The sequence below is a fragment of the Passer domesticus genome, chromosome 27, assembly GCF_036417665.1.
Source record: "Passer domesticus isolate bPasDom1 chromosome 27, bPasDom1.hap1, whole genome shotgun sequence".
Lineage (NCBI taxonomy): Eukaryota > Metazoa > Chordata > Aves > Passeriformes > Passeridae > Passer > Passer domesticus.
Genome location: NC_087500.1, coordinates 1,334,953 through 1,356,780, shown reverse-complemented (window position 1 = coordinate 1,356,780; position 21,828 = coordinate 1,334,953). Strand labels below are relative to the sequence as shown.

At 56.1% G+C, this 21,828-nt stretch overlaps 1 protein-coding gene across 3 annotated transcripts; it reads right to left on the bottom strand.

Moving 5' to 3' along the window:
* Positions 1-25: 25 nt before the first annotated feature.
* PLEKHM1 (pleckstrin homology and RUN domain containing M1) lies at positions 26-21,427 on the bottom strand. Of its 3 annotated transcripts, XM_064399721.1 has the most exons (14): positions 21,358-21,427; positions 20,139-20,567; positions 19,466-19,620; positions 16,206-16,287; positions 14,477-14,724; positions 12,516-13,145; positions 10,988-11,339; positions 8,559-8,793; positions 7,199-8,104; positions 5,540-5,685; positions 5,201-5,394; positions 4,696-4,759; positions 4,110-4,267; positions 27-751 (listed from the first exon to the last, which is right to left on the bottom strand). In XM_064399721.1, exons 4-14 carry the CDS (start codon positions 16,245-16,247, stop codon positions 628-630), a joined length of 3,099 nt encoding a protein of 1,032 aa, XP_064255791.1. In that variant the 5' UTR covers positions 16,248-16,287; positions 19,466-19,620; positions 20,139-20,567; positions 21,358-21,427; the 3' UTR covers positions 27-627. The 3 variants fall into 3 exon arrangements, with proteins under 3 accessions (XP_064255792.1, XP_064255791.1, XP_064255790.1); XM_064399722.1 differs by lacking the exon at positions 19,466-19,620 and having other exon boundaries at positions 26-751; positions 8,559-8,790; XM_064399720.1 differs by lacking the exon at positions 19,466-19,620.
* Positions 21,428-21,828: the final 401 nt, after the last annotated feature.

Genomic DNA, 21,828 nt, shown 5'->3' with positions numbered 1-21,828 from the left:
ACCTGTTGTTAAATAGACTTTAATTATCTTTGCGTGGGGAGGGGTTAAAAGAAAATAAAATTTCTCCCGAGGATGAGCAGCAGCAGGCCAGGAGGAGTGGCCCGGCTCTCCCCGGCCCTGGCTGGGCTGTCTGAGCAGGAGATGCTTGGGGCACCCACGGTCCCCCTGGGGCATGCAGGTCCCTAAAGGCACAAGTGTCACTTTGTCCCCTCCCTGCGTGGGTCCACCACCCAGAGCAGCCCAGTTGTGCAAAACCCCCATGTAAAAAAATACCAGTTTACAGTATCCTAAAAAACTAGAGCTTTGATCAATGTCAGTTCTCCCCACCCTTGACTGGAATTCTGGGATGACACCCTGAAGAGCCGCTGGGTTCCACTGGAAGGGGACATTGGCACCAGGAGGGTGACAGGGAACAGCACCTGGTGAGTGTGAAGGGGGATGGATTTGTCCAGCCCCTTTCTTCAGCCCTGGGTGGGCAGAGGGTCCCTCCACAGGGCAGGAGCACCCACCCCACATTGTCCCTGTCCCCGGGGCAGGGCCAGGTGCAGGACAGGCTTTCAGGCAGGGGCTCTGCTCTGTCCCTCCCACCATCCCTGTTCCCAGGGCAGTGTCGAGGTAAGTGCCAGGCTACAGGCTGGGCTCCGTGCTGGCCTCCAGCTGCCGCTGGTAGCGCTGCCGCCGCTCGCAGCGCGGGCACGCCGGGGCCCGGGCGTGGCAGTCCCGGTGGAAGACGGTTTTGCATTCACTGCACCTGGGAAAAGAAGGAAAAAACGAAACCCACTGTGTTGAGCACGCCAGAACAAAGACCAAACTTCCCCTACTGAACCAGGGGACACTTCCCTGTCCTGGTGCGTTTTGAGCACTCACAGAGCAGAGCCCCAGCCCCAGCTCAGGGGGAGCCTTGAGTGCAGGAGCAGCAGCTGCTTGAGTGGAACATCCACCCCAGCAGCTCCGAGCTGGGCCGGAAGGAGCGTGGTGGGCGCTGCCAATGTGTGAGAGAGACAGGAGTGAGGTTTGAGCTGAGGTTTGTGCCCTGCTCTCCCAGCACCGAGCGCAGTTCGAGGGTGTGACAACACACCCTGCACAACGAACCCTGTGACACCAAACCCCAGACACCCACCCTTGTTTCACTGATCCCCTGACACCAATCTCATGACACCAACCCCTGACACTGATCCCTCATCAACAACCCCTGTGACAGCATCGCTTTGGGGACCCTCTGCTTGCCACGGCTGGGGTGGCAGAGCCCACCCTGACAACATGAGCTGCATGTGGCAGGGAGACTGTGGGGACAGCAGAGCTGCAGGGAAGGGACAGGCAGCCAGGAGGGAGCTGCCCTTGAGCAGGTGGCTCTGTGGAGGTGCCAGAGCTCCCTGATCTGGCTCAGCAGCAGCAGGAACGTGACACCCTGCGAGGGACCCCAGCTCAGGCAGAGGTTTCACTGCTCAGTCACCAGCAGAAACGTCCCTGCTATAAGGGCTGAGGTCAGTTTTTGGGTTGTGATTCTCAGCTCCTGAGTGGCAGTAAAATGTGGCTCAGCCACATGCCAGCGGGGCAGCCGGATTTACCTTCACTGTGCAAATACCTGGTGTACAATCCATGTGTGAACAGCATGAAACACCTTAATTCCCCAAAAGACGCGTGGGAAAGAGGCAGAGAAACACATAGCAGTGCCAGGAAAGGGACCACAGCATCTCAGCTGGGGCGAAATCCTGCTCTAGAGAGGAGCTGCAAACCCTGAGGGACTCGGGACAGGGAAAGACTCGTGCATGGACAGGCAGGATTTGGGTGGAAAAAACCCCTTCCCCCGGTGGAACACACTTCCATGTGGCCTCTGGATCAGCAGCAGTGACGGCTGCTCCCCCGGCGTGGGGGGATTTGGGAAGCCGGGTTTTACCCGGAGTGGTTACGAGCGAGAAGCGGCATCTCCTGCCTCTGGCTCCCCCCCGAGCTGCCGGAGCAGCAGAGGGTCCTGCGCTGGCAGGGTCATTGTTTGAGGCATTGCAGACACATCCTGCAGCCAGTGCCGGTGTGACCCGGCGGCCCGGGGCGGGCAGAGGGGCAGGAAGCCGCGTTCAGCTCCGCGAGGATGTCGGCTGAGCCGCTTTCCTGCTGCACAACCTCCTCCGTCAGGGCGAGAAAGAAAGACGTCAACAAACTTCAGAGCTCGGCTCCACGGGACACGAGAGCTCCGGCCGGCCGCCAGCCAGCTCAGCCCTGCGTGCCAGCACTTTCCAGAGCCCGGCTGCTCTTTTTCCAGGGAAAATCGGTCCCCTGGGGATGTTGTTGTCCTCGATAATGAGCTCAGTGCTGTCCCTGTGGCAGGGAGGGGAGCGAGCAGCGCTGCTCGTCCTCCACGGAAACACTCGCAGCCCTGGAACACATGGAGCACCCACGGATCCCGGTATCCGTGGTGTTTTCTGCAGGTTCTGGGTGTTGCTGCTCACTTTTAGGGACTGCCAGGCAAAGTGAGACCACGCAGCCCATGAGCCTGTGAAATCTCTCTGCCAGGATTGTGCTCAATGCCAAATAGGCTAAGACAGCACAAGAGGAAATGGCCTCAAGTTGCCTCAGGGGAGGCTTAGGTTGGATATTATGGAAAATTTCTTCACTAACACAGTTGTCCAACTCTGGCAGAGGCTGCCCAGGCAAGTGGTGGAGTCACCATCCCTGGAGGGATTTAAAAGCCCTGTGGATGTGGCACCTGAGGACATGGGCCAGGGGTGGCCTTGGCAGTGCTGGGGGAACTGGACTCAATGATCTTACAGAGCTTTTCCAACCAGAATGATTCCACAATTCTATGGCATAACCATGGAGATGTGGATCTCTCCAGCTACAGTGGAGCAGGCTCCTGGGCTGGAAGGGTTTGACTTCTTCAGCAAATCCTGACGGTGGTGGGGACGAGAGCTCCCCTCTAGCACCATCCCCATCCTGATTCCAACTTCTGTCCAGCTGCTGCACCCTGACCCACAGCTGACCCCACTGCAGGACAGGTCCCTCTGCCTGTGAGGAATGGAAGCTCTGTGGGCAGGGGAAAACCCCAGTGAGAGCCAGTATCACCCCTCTCCTGCTGGGAACACCCTCAGCCTCTCCCAGCACACCCCACAGTGCTGCCCCCCATCCACCTCTGCTCCCACAGCAGCTGTGGCTGCCCCACCCCTGGAAGTGTCCAAGGCCAGCTTGGACAGGACTTGGAAGGTGTCCCTGGATGGGCTTTAAGGTCCCTCCAAAGCAAACCATTTTGTCACTCTATGAAATTTGTGTCCATGTGTCGTCCTTCCCCTTCCATGGCTGCAGAGGGATGTAGGACAGTCCCACTGCTGCTTCCCCTTCCCTCCTGCAGCCCCTGCAAGGGGTCAGACTGACCCTAAGTGTGAGAGGCACTGGCCAGGTGAGCAAGACAGGGACATGCAGAACCTTCCTCCTCCTCTTATCTCCAGTCCCTTGGCTGCCCTAGCACCCAGCAAGGCCTTTGCAGGCTGACAGCAAGTGCTGGTGGCTCTGCATCTTCAGTCTGCAAAGCCACCTCTCTTAGTGACATCTTGGCTCTGTGAGGACGGTCTGCTCCTGCCCCAAACAGCCCAGATTTGGTTTGGAGCATCCTGGAGCTGATGGGTTCCATGAGGACATGGGCATGAAGATGTGGGCATGTGAGGATGAGTCCCACAAGGATGGGGAACCACAAGAACATGGCTCCCACAAGGACACAGGCACCACGAGGACATGGCTCCCACAAGAATGTGGGGCATGAACACAGGGCTTTCATGAGGACATGGGCACCACAAGGACATGGCTCCCACAAGAATGTGGGACATGAAGACAGGGCTTCCATGAGGACGTTGGCACCACGAGGATGTGACTCCCACAAGGCACATGTGGCTGCCATGAAGACATGGGCATCACAATATGGTTCCCATGGCTGAGCACATGGGAACCACAAGGTTGCAGGCAAGGATGCACAACCACCTCAGAGCCATGTCCAGTTCCCCACGTGCCTTGCAAGCGGGGTCTGTGACCAGAACTCAGGGGCTGGCTGGGGCTCCTGGCTCAAGGCAGGCTGTGCCCCTGGGTGCCTGGGCACAGCGGGACGGGCAGAGGGGCTCTCTCACCTGGTGGTAGTGTCGAACTCGAAGGGGAAGATGATGTCGCTGCTGTTGCAGATCTGGCAGATGAAGCCACGCTGGGTGCACAGGTCGCAGCTGTACACGTGCTGCGACGCAAACTGCAGCAGCGACTGCAGGAAGGCCTCGAAGGTGCCCTCGGCGATCTGGGGGACACAGGGGTCAGCGTGCCTGCATCCCAGCCCCGGCGGGGCTGCCTGTGTCACACCCATCCTTTGGGCTCCACTGAAGGCAGGGCTGTCCTCCAAAACAACCCCATCCCACAAGCCTGGGGTGCAGTGGGACCCCGGACTGCTGAGAGCAGCACCCACAACCTGCCAGGATGGGGCTCCCGGCTTGGGAATCACTGAAAACCCAGCTGCTGGGAACCTCCTGCTGAAGGAGCAGCACGTGGCATCCCCACACACACCGAGGTGTTTTCATCTGGAAAACCCCAACAACTGGGCCAGGGAGCTAGGAGCAGTCTGATCTAGTGGGAGGTGGAACTGGATGGGAAGGGGTGGGTCGGGGTGGTCTTTAAGGTTCCTTCCAACCCAAACCATTCTGTGATTCCATGACCATACACAGCTCTCACCTGCCTCAGATCAGCCACGCTGTATTTGTGGGGACACTCCAGGAGGTAATGCCTGTGATCAAGCCTGCAAAAAAGCACAGAGAGGAAGGGGGTAGATGGTCTCCACCACACCTCCAAGAGCTTTGGAGCAAGGAGCAACCTGGATGAAGCAGCCTTTTAAAGTGAATCACTGCAGAGCCCATTTTCACATCCCAAATCCTGCCACTGGAAATCACATGAGAACATTTCAAAGGGGGGGAAAAAAGAAAATAAATATCTCATCTATTTTGCCAGGTGTTTCCTGTCCAGCCAGAAGCTCCTCAGCCAGAAAGGTATTTCCTGAGTCACAGCTTATTGTGCTGACCCAGCCAACAGATGGATAACTCCTCAGAGCAGATGATATGGAGGGAAAAACCAGCCTGAGCCTTGGCAGCACCACTCCCTGCTCCCATGGTGAGTGAGGAGGGGGACCAGGAGACCACCAGGGTGCCAGGAGAGGGGAATGTCACCCCGGGAGGGACCTCACCGCTTGCTGAGCTCCTTCAGGGCGCCGCTGCGGCACATGATGAGATAATCCCCCAGGAGCTTCAGCTGCTCCCGGCTGCGCAGGATGCGCCCCATCCTCTCCACGTGCTCGTAGAGGCTCTCGTTGACCAGCCTCAGGTCGATCAGCGGCTGGTTTCGGATCTGCGTGAGGAACTTCAGGGCCTGCTTGCACACCTGGGGCACAGAGAGGGGGCACAGGTGGACACAGACCATGGAGCAGCCCCAGAGCTCGCAGGGAGGTTTGGGTTGGGCACTCCCAGCGCAGGGAATGCCCAGATGGACCTGCAGGAAGCAATGCTGGAGGCAGCACAGGACTCACCCCCCGTTTGGCCAGATCCCAGTTGTGGATGAGGCGGGAGGGGATCACGCTCTCCTCGTCCTGGTGGCAGCTGTCGCAGTAGTAGAGCCCCGAGAAGGCGCAGAGCTTGGGCCTGGCGAAGGAGAAGCCGATCTGCCGGGAGCAGCCTGTGGGAGCAGGGGGTGAGAGGGGACTGCTGCCCACAGCCTCTGCCCACCACTGCCGGGTGGGAGCTTCTGGCAGCGTGGAATTGAGCAATGAAGTTTTGGGAAAGGGTAGAGACCACCTAAAGCACCTGCAGGATGTTCAGTGCGAGGCCTCCAGCCCCCTCTTCATGGATTTAAGCCTATGATGGTTCAACAGTTGCTGCTTCACTTTTTCTCCATGAAAAGGAGGCTGAACTATCTGTGAACCCACTTTTATCCATCAAGTGGTTCAATTGTTTGGGGTTTTTTTTTAGGAAAAGTGAATTCTGGCAATATCCCAGTGGTTTAGGGAAGAACCTAAATCCCACTTGCTGTCCCATCACCTCCATCAGTAGCTTTGCACTATTTTGCCTTCACTCAGCCCTTTTCTTTTCTGCTGATATCACAGGGTACCAAAACCTCATCTGCAAAGGAAGAGATCAAGATGGATCAACCCAAAACCACCTTTACTATAGCAGCAGGGAATCCATCTTGGCTTCCCTACCTCCATCCATTGTACTCTGGAATAGCTGGAGCTCATCCCCCCAAAATATTAATGGAGATCACGTGTTGCTTTCTGAATTAATAAGAAAAACCAGCCTTTATTGCTGATTACTCTGAGGTGGAAGGGAACACATTGGGTGTCAGGCTGGGAGGGGGTGAAAGCAGGGCAAACAGATCCCTAAAGAAAACCTACATAGAAAAACTGGGAATTTGTCTTTTTGGCTTCCAGCTGTGGGGAGGTGGAAAATGCAGGATAGAGCCCGGAAGGGAAGGCAGAGACCAAACAGACCAGAAAAAAAATTATATTAAAAAAAGAGAGAGAAAAGAAAAACTCAACCTGCTGGAGGGTACAAGAAATATAATTGAAGCAGGAGAGAAATGTGAAATTTAATTAACTTAGCAAGGTGAAGAGCAAATTACAGCTCCTGTGGAGGTCAGTGAAGGTGCCACCAGAATCTCCCTGTGTGCCAAGAGGCGTCAGGCGAAGGGTAAATGATTGTTTTGCAAAATCAGCCCGTCACACCCATGGCAATCCCCGCTCCCGTGCTGCCTTACTGGAAAAACTGCTCCAGATTGCACTTTCCCCACAGGCTGGGGCCTCAAAATGCCCAGGAAGAGAGTCCTGAGCTTTCTGATCTACCTAAGGTTGCTTCAACCCCAGTTTCCCACTGTTTGTACCAAAAGCATCTTAAATGGGAGCCTAGTAACATCCCAGTTGGACTGGGCTGGGGGCTCAGCACGGGGGGCTCACCCTGTACCCACCAAAGGTGCCCCTGACTGGGGACATGAAGCCCCACCAAGGAGATCTTGTGCTGCTGGGTTCCTGGGAAAACAGAGAAGCTGCAGCTGCCCCATGATCCCTGGGGGTGCCCAAGACCAGCTTGGAGCACCCTGTGATAGTGGAAGATGTCCCTGTCCATGGCAGGGGGTGGCACTGGGTAGGATTTAGGGTCCTTCCAACCATCAAGTGGTTAAATTCCATGGTTTGTACCTGCACAGATGAAGCTCTGCGAGTCCAGGCCCTTCTCCATGGGGATAGCCACCAGGTACTGCAACAAGAAGCCGTTTTCCTTCACGATGTTCTTCAGGACCACCTGGGAGTGCCCATCCAAGCTGCCCCCCAGGGTCAGAGCCTCCTCAGCACCCTCCAGGTAGGACATGAGCACCTCTCGGACCAGCTCCCGCCACGAGGCTGCCTCCTCCGCGTTCTCAGCCTGCAGCTTCAGCACAGCCTTGGAGGTGATCACCTTGAAGAAGGAGGGTCCCCCCAGGCTGGTGTCTGGAAGGATGTCCTGGATGGTCTCTATGCCATAACTGTTGCTTAAAATTTTGTCATTGTTTCTGATTTTAAAGCACTTCAGAGTTTCTAGAGACAGGGAAAAAATAAACGGGACCCAGGTTTTGTCCACGTCCATGTACAGAACAGCCTCTTTGATCGCATCCAGCTCTGCTTCTGGAGCTGGACTCCAGTCCAAGCTGTTCCCAGGCACATCACTGTACTGGAGGGCACTGGAATCGCCCTGGACGGGCTGGGCTTCGCCTCCATCCTCAGAATACTCCAGAGTCTCCCAGTCCTCCTCCTCCAGCTGCGGCCGGCACTTGCGCAGTGCCTCGCGGATCCTGTCCAGCCAGTCCTCGGCCTCGTCCTGGGAAGGGGCTCGGAGGAAGAGCTTTTTGCCCAGGAAAACCAGCTCGAAGCGGCCGTCCGGGTGGGTCAGCGCCAGGGACTCGCAGCGCAGCAGGGAGAAGGTCTCCATGCAGATCCGCTCCTCGTGGTCCAGGAAGAGCCGCAGCTCCAGCGGGGACAGCTCGCAGGAAAACTCCTTCCAAATCCCCATGGCTCCTCGCCGTTCCAGGCTGCCCAGCTTCAGCAGCCCGCGGAAAGGGTTGGAAAGACCTGGGGCAAGAGATAGCTCAGTTTGAGTGAGAGAGGGGAAGCTAGTGGGGAGAGAAAAGCCAAGAGCGGCTCAAAGCAAGCGGCTCAAAGAGGTGTGGCAGGGGTGAGAGCCAGTGCTAGTACATGGTGGGCTGGGGCAGGAGCTGACGGGACCTTGGTCTCCATCACTGCCCACCTGCATTTGGGTTTCTGTCCCATGCATTTGGGTTTTGAGGCTGGGAACAAGTGGGATAAAGGAAAGGTGTCCCACAGCGTGGACAGACTCTCCCACTAAAATGCTTCCCCACCAGAGCTTCCCTGGGCTCAGCAATGCCTTGGGAAGCTGCTCCAATGCCTTCAGTAGCTCCCAGTGCTGCCATCAGCTCCCACCAGCCAGCAGCTCTCCCCAGCCAGCCCACCCCATCCCCTCCTGGAGCAGCCCCTGAGCATGAGGGCAGCAGGAGGGGGCACGTACCCATCTGCCTGCGGTGCACCACGCTGAAGCCCTTCTGCTCCCGCTCCGGGGATATTTTGGGCTTCCCAGTGTCCGAGGATGGCACTGAGAGCCTCTCCAAGTCCAGAGCACTGATGAGCCCTGGGGCTGGCCCCTCGCTGTCCCCCTCTGGCCCAAAGCCGTTGGTGTCAGCCGTGCTCCTGCTGCTCTCTCCCGGGGAAGGTCTGTAGAAATCATCTTCTGAGATCCAGCTCTTCTGTTAAAAAAGGAAATTTAATTATTAAGTTCATCAAACACCCTTTGCCCCTCAAACACACATCCACAGCAACCTCTCCTCAGGGGCTGCTCCTGCACAGCCCAAATCCCAGGCACTGATGTGTGGATTTAATGAAAGGTGTCCCTGCTCATGGCAGGAGGTTGGGAACGAGATGAGTTTTAAGGTCAAACCATTCCATGACTGTCTGATTTTCTGCTAGACATTCCCAGGTGCATGGCTCCCCTGCTCCCTCCAGTCAGAAAATGATCCATGGTACTGTGTCAACAGGTGGAAAATACTGGGATTGTATTCTGGTGGGATAATGAAGTCTAAAATCCATCTGTTCTCTCCCCCTAAAATCACTGTGGAAGGAGAGCACATTTCCTGCAGTGACAACAGGTCCATGGGGTTTTATTTGATGGGGGTGAAATTCCAGCCCTGCCATGGAAGGGCACAAGCTGGAGCAGCAGCACCAGGAACAACAGAGATGGAGAGAGGCACAGAGATGTCCAGGGTGAAATAGAGACCTACTGCTCACAAGAGGACGCTACAGTGGCCTGGGCTGTGCAGGGGAAAAATGGAAAGGCAGGGAAAGCAGAAGAAGCCTCTGTCTGCATGTGCCAGGAGGGGATGAGATCCATGAGCTGAAAAAAATGTGGCTGTAGCTTCTCCAGGAGCTTTTCTGGCTACAAGAATCCCAGAATCATTAAGGGAGAAAAGCCCTTCAAGTCCCACCTGTGCCAATCACCACCGTGGCAGCCAGATCAGGGTACTGGGTGCCATGTCCAGGCACTCCTAGGACACCTCCAGGGATGGAGACTCCACCACTTCCCTGGGCAGCCCCTTCCAAAGCCTGACCACCCTTTCAGTGAAGAAATTCCTCCTGAAAGGAGCAAGGCTCTGGGACAAGGTCCCTGAGCAAACACCGGGAGGAAAAAACAACCCAGCTCAGTGCTTTGGCACAAGGCAGCAGCATTCCTAGACCCTTCCTGGGCTGCATCCCAACAGGAATGTCCTTTTAACTCCCCTTTGCAGTCTCCCAAGAGCCTTTTATTTTGAATAACAACTGAAGTGACAGCAGAAGAGCTGTCACCACCCTGCAGGGAGGATCAGGGGAGGATCATGGGTGGCAGCTCCTGGATTACTCCTGGGGCAGGAATGCAGGTTGCTCCATGAGTCATGGAGAGCAGAGGGAATTTCCTGTTGACACAGTATGTTATACATAGATTAGGTCAAACTGGCTCTGTGCCACGAGGAAGCAGCGGAAATGGGATAAGCGGGAGGGAACTGAGAGGAGCAGAGAGCAAAAGGAGAAATGTCTGGGGGGTGTGAGGTACATCCTACCCTCACCAGCATGGAAAGGATGGGAACCAGCATGGAAACAATGGGAACCAGGACGGAACAGTCAGTAAGGAATGAGACAGAGGACAGGGCTGTTCAAAGAGTTTCCTACAAGCAGAGGCCAGTGGATGTAGATCAGCTCCCGGTGGCAGCAGGGGAAATCCGCCCTGCTCAAGACCAACACCCGGGAATGCCATCCCACTCTGGGAACAGATGTGCTGCAGGAGGATTTTCCCACTGGGAAACCAGTTTGCTTCCTGTCCAGTCAAACCCTTTTCCCCTCCTCTTATGTGGACCATAAATGAAGAAAAGTCCCCATGAGAATCTTGACTCTGGAGCTGTTTTATCGCTTGCACACAGCCCACAGCCAGATTTGTGCAAGAGCTCATCCCTCTCCAGATATCCCTAACAAACTCAAAACTTCCTGCAGCAGCTGCTTCTGGAGAGGAATGACTGACAGGCCAGGCAGGGCTTCAAAAGCTTTGGTGCCTCTTTCACCAGGGAACACAGACTTTGATCCAGTTTCTCCTGAGGCAGCTCCATGGCCACAGCTCCATAGGGTGGGAATCATCACTGATAACCAAGTGGGAGCATCATGGAATATGGGAAATGGATTTGGAGAAATCCATCCATGGAAGTGTCCAAGGCCAGGCTGGATGGGGCTTGGAGCAACCTGGTCTAACAGAAGGTGCAGGCAGGGGGTGGAACTGGATGAACTTTAAGTCCCTTCCAACCCAAACCATTCTGGGATTCCCTGATCCTAGAGCTCCTTTGGAGCTGTCCCCAGTTCTATTTCCCTTTCCCACAGGATAGAAACCCAAGGAGATGGGAAGGGGGGAGCTGTGGCACGTACCGGACAGCCCGGCAGGGGAGAGAGCAGGTGCTGGGCCGTGGGGCTGCGCACAGCCTGGCTCCCCTCGCTGCTGCTGCTGTTGGCTCTGCCTGGATCCTCCCGAGGGGCCGGAGCTCCAGAGCTGCTGCCGGCATCTCCGTCCCTGTGCCCGGGGGGCGCAGGGGCTGCTGTCCCAGCAGAGATGTCCCTGCTGGGGGGAGGCTCCTGCTGCGCTCTGTGGGACGGTGCCGGGCGGGCGGGCGATGCCGGGGGGCCCGGGGGTGGCCGGGGGGAGCAGCCCAGCACGTTGGGGAGCAGCCGTCCCTCCGGGGCCTCGGGGCTGGGCCTGGCCTTGCTGAACTCGGACAACACCCTTGAAATGGAAAAGTGATCGGTTTGAAGGCAGCTCAATAACCAAAACATATAAACCCCCACCCCGTTACTGCAAGTTGTAACCATGTAAAAAGGGTTTGGTGTTACTGCTGGCCTCTGTGGGATGGCAGCACAGTGTGGCTGGAGAATCCCAGTGATGCCAACAGAAAAATGTGAGATTTGTGCCCCACCAAGCAGCGCCAGCCCCATGGCATGGAGCAGGACCTTGCCTGTGAAGGGAGCATTTTCCAATTATATCCATGAATGGGGTTTCATTTGGCGGATTGAGGGACAGCATTGGGTGCTCCCCACAGCCCCAGCCCCATGTACAGCTCCTGGGCATGAATCCAGCCTTGGACCACATGCCAAATTCCAACTGTTTTCATTAATGAGCAATTAACAGTGGAGCCTGGCCAGAGGATTGGCTGTTCCCGTGGTCACACTTTGCTGCCAGCCCCAGAATTAAACCAGCCCAAGATTAAAACTCAAAGGAGCGTCTCCATCACGAGTTTAATCCAATCAAGGCAGGCTCTTCCAGGATCATTGGAAGATGCAAAATCCTGGAAGTGGGGAATGATGCTCTTATAGATGGGGAAGCACAGTCTGCAGCTCCAACTCTTCCTGAAGACTGGGAAGAGGCATCACCCTGAGGCTCAGCTCCTGCACACTCTAAAGGTGACAGGCAAAATATTTACAGATTACTCAGAGCTTATATAACCCTGGAAATCTTTGTGCTGGATGCTTGGCAGGGATAAATCACAAGGATGACAAACCAACAACCTCCCTCTCTCAATGATTTGCCGAAGCTGCAAATTACAACCCTTCCCTGTGACCAAACTCATTTCTTTCACCCTGTGGAAAGCCCTGGAGCATCCCTCAGTGCACACCAGGAAGATGTGACATTCCTGAAACTAGGGAGCAGCATTTTTCTGACGTTTCTGCCCTGGTAAAGAGGACACACACACTTCAGTGGCTATGAGCTCATCTGCAGTGGCAGCAGGGTCTTAACAAGCCATGCTGAGCAGTTCGTGCAAAGAACAAAAGCTCCTTCCAGAAGGGAAAAAGATCTTGCTAAAGGCTAACAGGGAGAAAGACTTCCTGCCTGGAGAGAGAAAACAACGAGAGCCCGGAGAGGGTCAAAAATCCCTTTGGAAAGGAGATGTGGGGAGAGACTCACTCCTGCAGGGACCTGTCGAGGTCGTCGGCGGTGGCCGTGCCCAGGTCGGAGTCGCAGGACAGCGGCTCCTCGCCGCGCTCGGGGCTGCGGGCGCACGGCACCGCGGGGAGGCTGTCGGAGCCCAGGCTGGACGAGAGCTGCGACGAGCTCGTGGTGTTCAGGCTCAGCGAGGACGACGTGAGCTTGATCTTGCTGCTGGCTTTGCTGATGGGCAGGACAGGGGCTTGGATCTCGATCTCATCTGATCCTGAGGACTGGGAGATGGAGCCCAGCGATGCTTTCCTGCGGGGTTCAGAGGATGTGAGGGGCTCCAGCAGCTCGGACACGGGACACAGACCCGACAGGGACAGCGGGGTGATAGTCCACTCGTTCAGAACTGCTGACTTGTAGGAGAGCTCAAAGGTTAAGGAGGATAAACCCTGCAAGTAGCAGAGGAGAAACTCGCACTCCTCAGCATCCAGGAGCAGAGCTGGGGCTTGGTAGTACTCGTGCAGCCGGGCCCGGTCGCGCAGCAGCAGCTTCAGGTAACACTCCATGAGGCCGTCGTTGAGCGCCAGCCGCAGCCAGGCCCGGCAGCGCCCCACGTCCGTGTTGATAAACATCAGCTGTTCCAGCTCCGAGACAATATTCCTGGGAAGAGGGGAAAAAGAACAGAACAGGAGTGAGTGGCTCTGTTTTGGTCCATTGTGGGGTGTGGGAGGGCCAGAGCCTTCATCAGGCACTGCCCAACCTGCTCTGCTACAGGGAGTCTAGGAGTTGGGATAAAACAAGCTGTGGAAAATCTCTCTCCTTCATGGAAAGTGTGGTTTTCTGTGGAGGGAGATGGCTCCTGAATGGCCCAAACTAAATATGATGGTAAGGACCCCAGACAGTCCTGCAGTGCCTCTGGCTGCATCCTCTCTGACTGGTGGCATCTCCCACCCATCGCTTGCACTGAATGATGCAGAGAATTCCTGCTGTCCTTGTGTATTTGTGGGGTTTATGCTGGCTGGATCCTCCTTGGTGACAACCATGTGTCTAAACTCTCACTTCAAATTTAAAAGCAGTCAAAACACGGTGAAAAGTGTTGTGGCAGCCCCAAAAAACCAAGCTGACTGGGGTTGAGCTCAAGCAATCCCAAACTCCTGAATTCAGCCGCTCTTCCCTAAATTCCAACAGCGACACCACGGTCCCTGATCCTCTCTGCTCCCAGCTCACTCACACACATCAAAAACCAGAGCAAAGGTTTTGTAAGACTTCTTTCCTCATGTCTCTCAAGACAGAAGAAAAAAACCTTCAAAGGCACAAAAATATCCCTCCTAGCATGTGAAAGAGTTATTTTCATCCGCTCTTTCATAATTCAGCAGTTGGTGATGAAGCTGGATGAGGCTTTCAGAACAATTTGTGCGTGGGCTGTTATTTACTGTGTGTGAACTTGACTTAGGGAGTGGCTTAGAAAAACCCAGTAAACAGTGATCACTCAGGAGAGACCTCCTTAAAGGCTGGCTGGGACATGAGGAAACAGGGCCAACCAGTCCCAGCAGATGCAAGCCAGGAGAGAGCCCAGATCCCTATGCTGTGCATAGGCAGCCACTGCTGGAGACCAGAGTGGTCACTGGGGTTCCACTGGGCCCAGAAATCCAGCCTGGCACCCAGAAATAAGTAAGAAAGGGTGTGTCTTCAGTTTTAATCCTCAACTTTTTGGGGACATCAGCTCACTCCCAGCACACGCTGAGCAGGGATGTGGGGGCTCAGCCCCTCCTGGCACTGCAGGGGCTTCACTGCTACTTCCATCTCCCAGGGTCCTGGGCAGGGACCCCAAAGCCCTGTGAGAGCATACTTCCCTGCAGCTGAGGGGACTGAGCACACAGATGGGGAGAGATATATCTGTCCATCAAGCCATGCTCATTCCCTGAATCTGACAGCACCAAAAAAGGGATATTTGAGCATGTGAACCCCTGCCAGCAGCAAGCGCCGCTCACCGGTGTGTGATGCTCTTCAGCAGGCCCCAAAAGACTGGCTGGGGAAGGGGGCCCCGACCCCCTGATTTCTTCCCTTTCCCCCCAGTCTCTGCCTTGATGTGCTTTGCCTTCAGGCTGTGCACAAACACAGCTTCCAGGGCACTGCAGAGTGTGTTGGCGTTGCCATCATCGCTGGTGACCACGGTGTCCGAGCTCACATACTGCTTCTGCAGAGCCTTGATGGCATTCACCAGCTGCTTCTTGATCAGCTGCAAGACAGGAGGGGCAGGTTTGGATTATAAAAGTGAAAATATTAGGAAGGATTTAATGCATAAGAGCTCAAAAAACAGTAAGGCTTATCCACAGTGAAGCACCATGCGACTCCTGCCTCATCCTCACTCTTCAGAGTGGCTGAACCAGTCAAGCTGGGGACTCACACTCCTGTCATCTGGCTTATTTTGTCATAAAAATAATAATTTATGCAATTTCAGCTGATGTTTCAGAACTAGGGTTGCTTTTAGAGTGTGTGGTGCTTCCTCTGCAGACAAGAAATGGTTTAAGAAGATGGGGAAAAAGGAACTGGTTCTTTCCAGGCGCTCTCTTGGGGGAAACATAAGGATTAAGTGTGGGTGAGAAAGGAGAAACTCAGAGGAGGGAATGGATCCCCTGAGCTCGTGCAGGTCAGCCCAAGCAGCATGTGACATGTGACACGGGGCCCGCCAGCAGAAATCAAAGCCATCGACCTCACTGGCTGTGCTGGGTAAACACTCAGGGACGGGCCCCAAAACAGCGGGGTTGGGAAGGACATCGGGGTTCAGCTGCTGCCCTCAGAGAGACTCAGTGGGTTCTGGGATGTGGGAATTTTGCCTTCCAGCAGCTTTACTTCCTCTTCCACCAGTCAAAAGCAGCAAGTTTGGTTGAGATATCCAGGCTCAGGTGCTTTAGGAAAAATCTTCTCCACTGGCATGAAATTGTTAAATTCACCAATCTTATTTTAAATCAAGCTTGTGTTTCCCAGCAGGCACTTGGAAAACACCACAAATTCCTCCTCAAATTCCAACCAAACAATCCATGTTTCAGCACCACGCAGCATTCCCAGAAAATGCTGAATGTTCCCTGACCAGGGCTCTGCACATTTTGATTCCAGCCTGAGTTGGCTGCACAAACCCATATTAAATTTCCAGCCTGGGATATTATTTTCAGCATCTAAATAAGATTCCCAGCAGCTGTAGTGCAGGGACAACAGCCAGGGGAGCGTGTCCCTTATTTGGGGTGTTGTTTTCCAGCTTTTTCACTGCCCCCCAGGTCTGTTGCTTCATGGAAGGAGCACTGAGGGCTGAGAAGAATAAAGAGTGCAGCTGATTTTATCAGCCACACACAGATTCATCCATGGGAGGAATAAAACACTTGGGTTTAACTGTTGATGTGGGACTTTGCTTGTTGAATGTGTTTAGACTGATAAAGTTGGGTAAAGAGACCCCATACTGGGGGAGGGACAACACTCCTTCATCCAGGTATCAGAGCTGAGCACCTTCCCTGCCCCACATGAGGTCTTGCAAAGGAAAAAGTGTGATTTAAGCCCTTATTTCCTTAAATCCCCCAACCCAGACAAACCATCAAGGACCCCTTTCCAATCCCACTATAAACCATCCTAATCCCAGTTGGTAGCACCCACAAGTCCTACCTGTCCCCAGCAGTGCCTGGAGCAGCACTGGGAGCTGTCTGGGGAGCACTGAGGGCTCTGGCTCACCTGGATGGCTTCCTTGGGGTCCTCGGGGTGGCTGGAATGCATCTCTGCTGTTGCCGCTCCCCACGCTGCCTTCACATGTCACCTGTGAGACAGGGAGGGCATGGCTGAGCACCAGGGTCCCACCCCACTCACCTGCCAGGGAAAGGGCTCCTGGTGCCACCCACAAGGGATGGATCCTGCCCTGAGGCATTCTGCAGGTGCTCATGGCTAGGACACTGTGGCATCTGAGGTGGGAGTGACTGACATGGAAAGGTACTGTGATTCCAGGGACAATGCCTGGGGACACTTCCCAGGGGCCAGGAGAGTTTCAGGCAAAACAGAGCATGGCCAAGAGACCAGGAGGGAGTAATGGACCCCAGTGAGGGCCCTCAGGCAGCCCCCAGGCAGGTCTGGCCAGCAGTGCCACAGGCACACCAGGAACTGCTCCCCTTGTCCCTGTGTCCCCTGGAATGCCTAAGTCTGGAAAAGGCACCCAAAATCCATGGAGGAGTGGCATTAGGTGGCCTGGACAAGGGGTGTCACCCCCCAGCAGAGCCTGGGGAGAGGTGACAGCAGTTCAGCTCTCTGTCACATGCCAGAGGAGTGATGCTGCTCCAAACCCAGCTGGGACAGACCCTATCAGCACAGAGCTGTCTGGGGAGATGGAAAAGAATCACGGAATGCCAGGATAGTTGGGGTTGGGAAGGGACCTTAAAGCCCATCCAGTGCCACCCCTGCCATGGCAGGGACACCTTCCACTGTCCCAGGCTGCTCCAAGCCCTGTCCAACCTGGTCTTGGACACTGCCAGGGATCCAGGGGCAGCCACAGCTGCTCTGGGCATCCTGTGCCAGGGCCTCTCCACCCTCACAGGAGGATTTTCTTGTCAACACCCAGTCTGAATCTCTATTTCTAGTTTAAACCCACTCTCCCTTGTCCCATCATTGTCTGCCCATATAAAGTTCCTCCCCACATTTTTTTAAAGCCTCTCTAAGTACTGGAAGGCTTTGGGTTCTCCATGTGGCAGATGAACCTCAGCATGTTGGGGGGTGCCAGGGCTGCTCTGGTGGGAGACAGAGAAAAAAAACAGTCTCTTCCTGATATGGAAAACCCTGCAAAGACCTGATCTGAACAGCCTGGGCAGCCTGGCCAGGTCACCTGCCACTGCAGGGACAATAAGGGACCTTTGACTTCTGACTCTTGGCTTCCTGCCCTGCTCTCCCTTGGGGCTGTCTGGATCCCTCAACCCACACAGCTGGATCCCCCACGAGACACAGCTGGATCCCTCAGCCCAAACAGCAGGGCCTGGTGTGAAGAGGGGTCTGAGGGGCTGCTCCAGCACCTGCTACTGCTCACAGCTTCCTATGGATATGAGAGGCTGGAGAAGGAATTTATTTATAGAATCCCAGAATGGTTTGGGCTGGAAGGGACCTTAAGTAGCAGCAAGTCTCATCCCTGCCATGGCAGGGACACCTTCCACTATCCCAGACTGCTCCAAGCCCATCCAGCCTGGCCTTGGACACTGCCAGGGATCCAGGGGCAGCCACAGCTGCTCTGGGCACCTTGTGCCAGGGCCTCACCCCCCACACAGGGAAGAATTTCTTCCTAATATCCCGTCTAATCCTCTTCTCTGTCAGTGTGAAACCATTCCACCTTGTCCTATCAAACTATTCCCTTAAGCTGGAATCATTTGCCATCCAAATGGAGAGGGAGAGCCCAGCTGTTGACCACAGGGTTGGCTCTGCCTCTGGCAGACAACAGGCTTGGAATGGCACTGATGTGTCAGATTTTATTTCCAAACCAACACAAAATCCCCTGAGCTTTCTCTGAGCAGAGCTGACAGCATCAACCTGCCCCTCTCCTGCCAGGACCGGCAGAGCCATGGTTTGCTGAGCAGTTCCTCCATGACCACAGCCAGTCCTGAAGGCAGCACTGTCCAAATCAGGAGCAGTTTAAACCCAGAGTGGCCCAAATCTGCAGTGTCCAAGCCCAGAGTAGCTCAAGTCTGGAGCAGCCCAAATCCAGACATACCAGACCTGGAACATCCCAGACCCAGAGCATCCTGTGCAGGTACCACAGCAGCTGACCCTGCTGAGAGCAGTAGGACAAGAACTCCTTGGGGCCAAACCCAGGACAGATCCTCAACGTTTCCAGGGTTCACAGATGATTTCAGAGAAAATGAAACTGGTTTTGCTGTGGCTTGTCATAAGATTTCCTCTCCTTGTGTTGCAACACAGAAATGGGGCAGCACAGGAAAGTTAACCACTGGCTCAGGAGCCTCTGGGGGGTTGGGGGAGTGAGGGGGCCCTGAAGTGGCAGCAGTGGTTGACAAGGACCGCAGGGAGCCACCCCCCTCTCTGCCTCCCACCTGGGAGGCTCCAGCTCCTCAGGGCTGGGCAGCCTCTGATCCTTTCCCCACCACCTCCTGCTACACCCTGAGGACAAGAGCCACATTCCCCCCGGGACAATGAAGGTGGGAGACCCAAGGATGGGCAATCCAAGGTGAGAGGAGACCCAGGTGTGGGAGAAGACTCAAGGGCAAGAGACCTGAGGGAGATCTGAGGGTGAGACCCGAGGGTGGGAGACTTGAGGAGGGGCACAGGGTGGCATTTCTAATGCCCAGGGAGGCAGCACAGGTGTTCCAGCTCCAGGACCACCCTGGAGTCCTGAGCTGGTCACAGGGAAAGGGGTGACAGCAGAGGTTTTTCAAAGACTTCATCTAAGTTTTACAAAGACCTTGTCTTAGTTTTACAAAGTGAGAGTTATTCCCCCAGAACACTCTCCTCTGCCAGCAACACCTCTCCCAAGAGGAGATGAGGGCCTGCAGGAGGAGAGAGCTGAGGACAACCCACCACCTTCACCACAGGACTCTCCACTCCCACCACGACCAGTCCAACCAGTTTATTCCATTGCCACAAATCCACACAGCACCACTTCTGTGGGACAGCATTTGCCTGAATAACGAGTGCAAGGAAGCAGCTCTGAGGAGGATTTCACCAAGCAAAATCTTAGGTGAAACACAGGGGAATCAGAACAGGGCACTGGGTCTAGAAAGACCTAGAGGGCTCTGGAGCACTTCCAGGCAGATCCTGGAAAGCCACAGCTGTTCCTTGTGATCTTGGAAGATAAGAGATGAGACGGATGTGCAAACACAGAGACAAGCACAGCTACAGCAGAGAAAACCCACCAGGTTTCCCAGCAGTCACCACCCCGGGGGCTCCCTGGGTGAAACAGGGAAAGGCAAACAGGTGAGGAACAACCCCAGGCACGGAGTCTGACCTACCCAGGAGAAGAGTCACGGTGCAGGGCAGAGCTGCTGATTTCCCAAACTGCTGCAAACCAGCCAGATTCTTTGGGAACAGCTGGAATCAAGGTTCATACCAGCAGAGCAGAGCCTCTGTCCCACAGCTTGGCTCCTCGGTCTCCCAAGAAGAGACGCTGTGTGAGTTATAAATAAACAGCAGGTCACTGCCTGTGCTCTGGGATGGAAAACAACAGCCCACGACGGCAGCGTGAGGGTGACTCAAGGCCTGGACACAGAGCCAGTCATTTTCCAAGCACGAGGGCTGTGCCAGTCACCCTCTGCCCTGGGGACATGGGGGCTCTGATGGCACAGTGGGTCCAAGGGCTGCTGTGGGGACAGCCCTCTTCTCTGACACAGCTCCTGCTTTCCACCCAGAGCTGAGTGCAAGCTGGGCCCAGAGACAGCCCAGGAGCAGGAAAGCCGTGGCATGGCATGGGGATTGGCTGGTTGCAGGACAAACCCCCTGGGAACACCTCGGCAAGGGCTAGGACAGGACAGAGCCCCAGCAGGACTCTCATGGTCTGACTTTGGCTCCTTCCCTGTGCCCAGCCTCGTGTAGCAGTGCTGTGATTCCCACAGCAGGAACACAGACATGGAGTGAGGAATGGGACCATCACACCACCCTCGTTCCTATTTGTCACAGCTGACAAACCTGGTGGTGGCTGGAGAAGCGTCACCTCCGATGTACCCGTCCAGCTTCTGCCCTGCAGGGCCCAGGAGCAGCCAGGGGAGGAAGAGCAGCCACTGAGCTCCCAGCCTGGGTGGTGAGACTGTGCTTCCCAAACACTCCAAACTGGGAATTTCCTTCAGCCTAATGCCTGCTCCTGCAAAAGGCTACAATTTGCTGGAGCCGCAGGGAGAGCTGGGGTTGGTTTTCTGCAGCACTGCAGCCACTGGAGCCACCGAGCATGGGCCAAGCAGGTTGTGAAAGCCCCAGCGTGTTGAGGCAAGATGTTCCCAGGTTTCTATTCCCAGTTTCTGCGTTGCTTTGGATTGCCAGCGCTGGAGTTTCCCCGAGGATGTTCCCGGTGCCATCCGGCTGGGCGGGCGGCTTGCGTCCCTCAGCAGGGGACGGCGATCGCTGCGAGGAAGGCAGGGAGGAAAGGGCTTTTTAATCTCTGCGTTTGACACAAGAATTACCCAGACCTTGTTTGCAACTGCTCATTTGATGCGACAAAATGTGATTCATTGAGGGTGTAACACCTGATAAATCAGGGAAAGCTGTAAGGATCCCACAGGTGCTGGGATCTCTGGCTGGTGGGAGGAACAGGCTGAGACATCTGGGGTGTCAGCGCTCGTGGGGGTGAATTGAGGACCAGACACCAAGCCCCAGTGGGGCCCTGTGGAAAGGCACCTCTGCCCCGCTGTGCCCCCACGGGGGACACGGAGAGCAGGAAGGAGCGGCCGAGGTTGCTGGCTGGGCAGCACAGCCCCGGCGTGCGGGGCCTGCCACGGGCCGGCCGGGGGCTGCGGGGGCGGCTGGAGGGAACAGGGCCCGAGAAGCCGTGGGGAGCAGCGCTTGCCCGCAGCCCTGCACCCTCTGCCAGAGCCCGGGGCCCGCACCGCGGCTGAGCCCAGCGCCCCGCACCCCTCATGGACCCCGTCACTCTGCACCCCCAGCCCCGCAGCTCACGGCCCTCATCCCCCGGCAGCCCCGCAGCTCACGGCCCTCATCCCCCGGCAGCCCCGCAGCTCACGGCCCTCATGGCCCCGGCAGCCCCGCAGCTCACGGCCCTCATCCCCCGGCAGCCCCGCAGCTCCGGCCCCCCTCCCCCGGCAGCCCCGCAGCTCCGGCCCCCCTCCCCCGGCAGCCCCGCAGCTCCGGCCAGGCCCCACCGCCCCCGGTACCCCCGCCCCCCTCCCCCGCTCACCGGGTCCTCCGCTCCGGCCGGGAAACCCGGAAGTGGCGGGAGCGCGCAGGCCCCGCCTATCATGACGTCATTCAGCACGCGCAGGGGCGGGACTTAGAGCTCCAGGCCACGCCCCGCGGGCACAGCGCGGAGCCGTGCGCGGAAACACGGACACGGCTGGACACACGGACACACCGGGACACACGGCTGGACACACACATGGACACGGCTGGACACATGGACACACCGGGACACATAGCTGGACACACCTGGATACACACCTGGGCACAGCTGGACACATGGACACACCGGGACACACAGCTGGACACAGCTGAACACATGGACACACAGCTGGACACATGGACACACCGGGACACACGGCTGGACATGCAGCTGGACACGGCTGTACACATGGACACACCGGGACGCACACCTGGACACAGCTGGACACACACCTGGACACATGGACACACCTGGATACACACCTGGGCA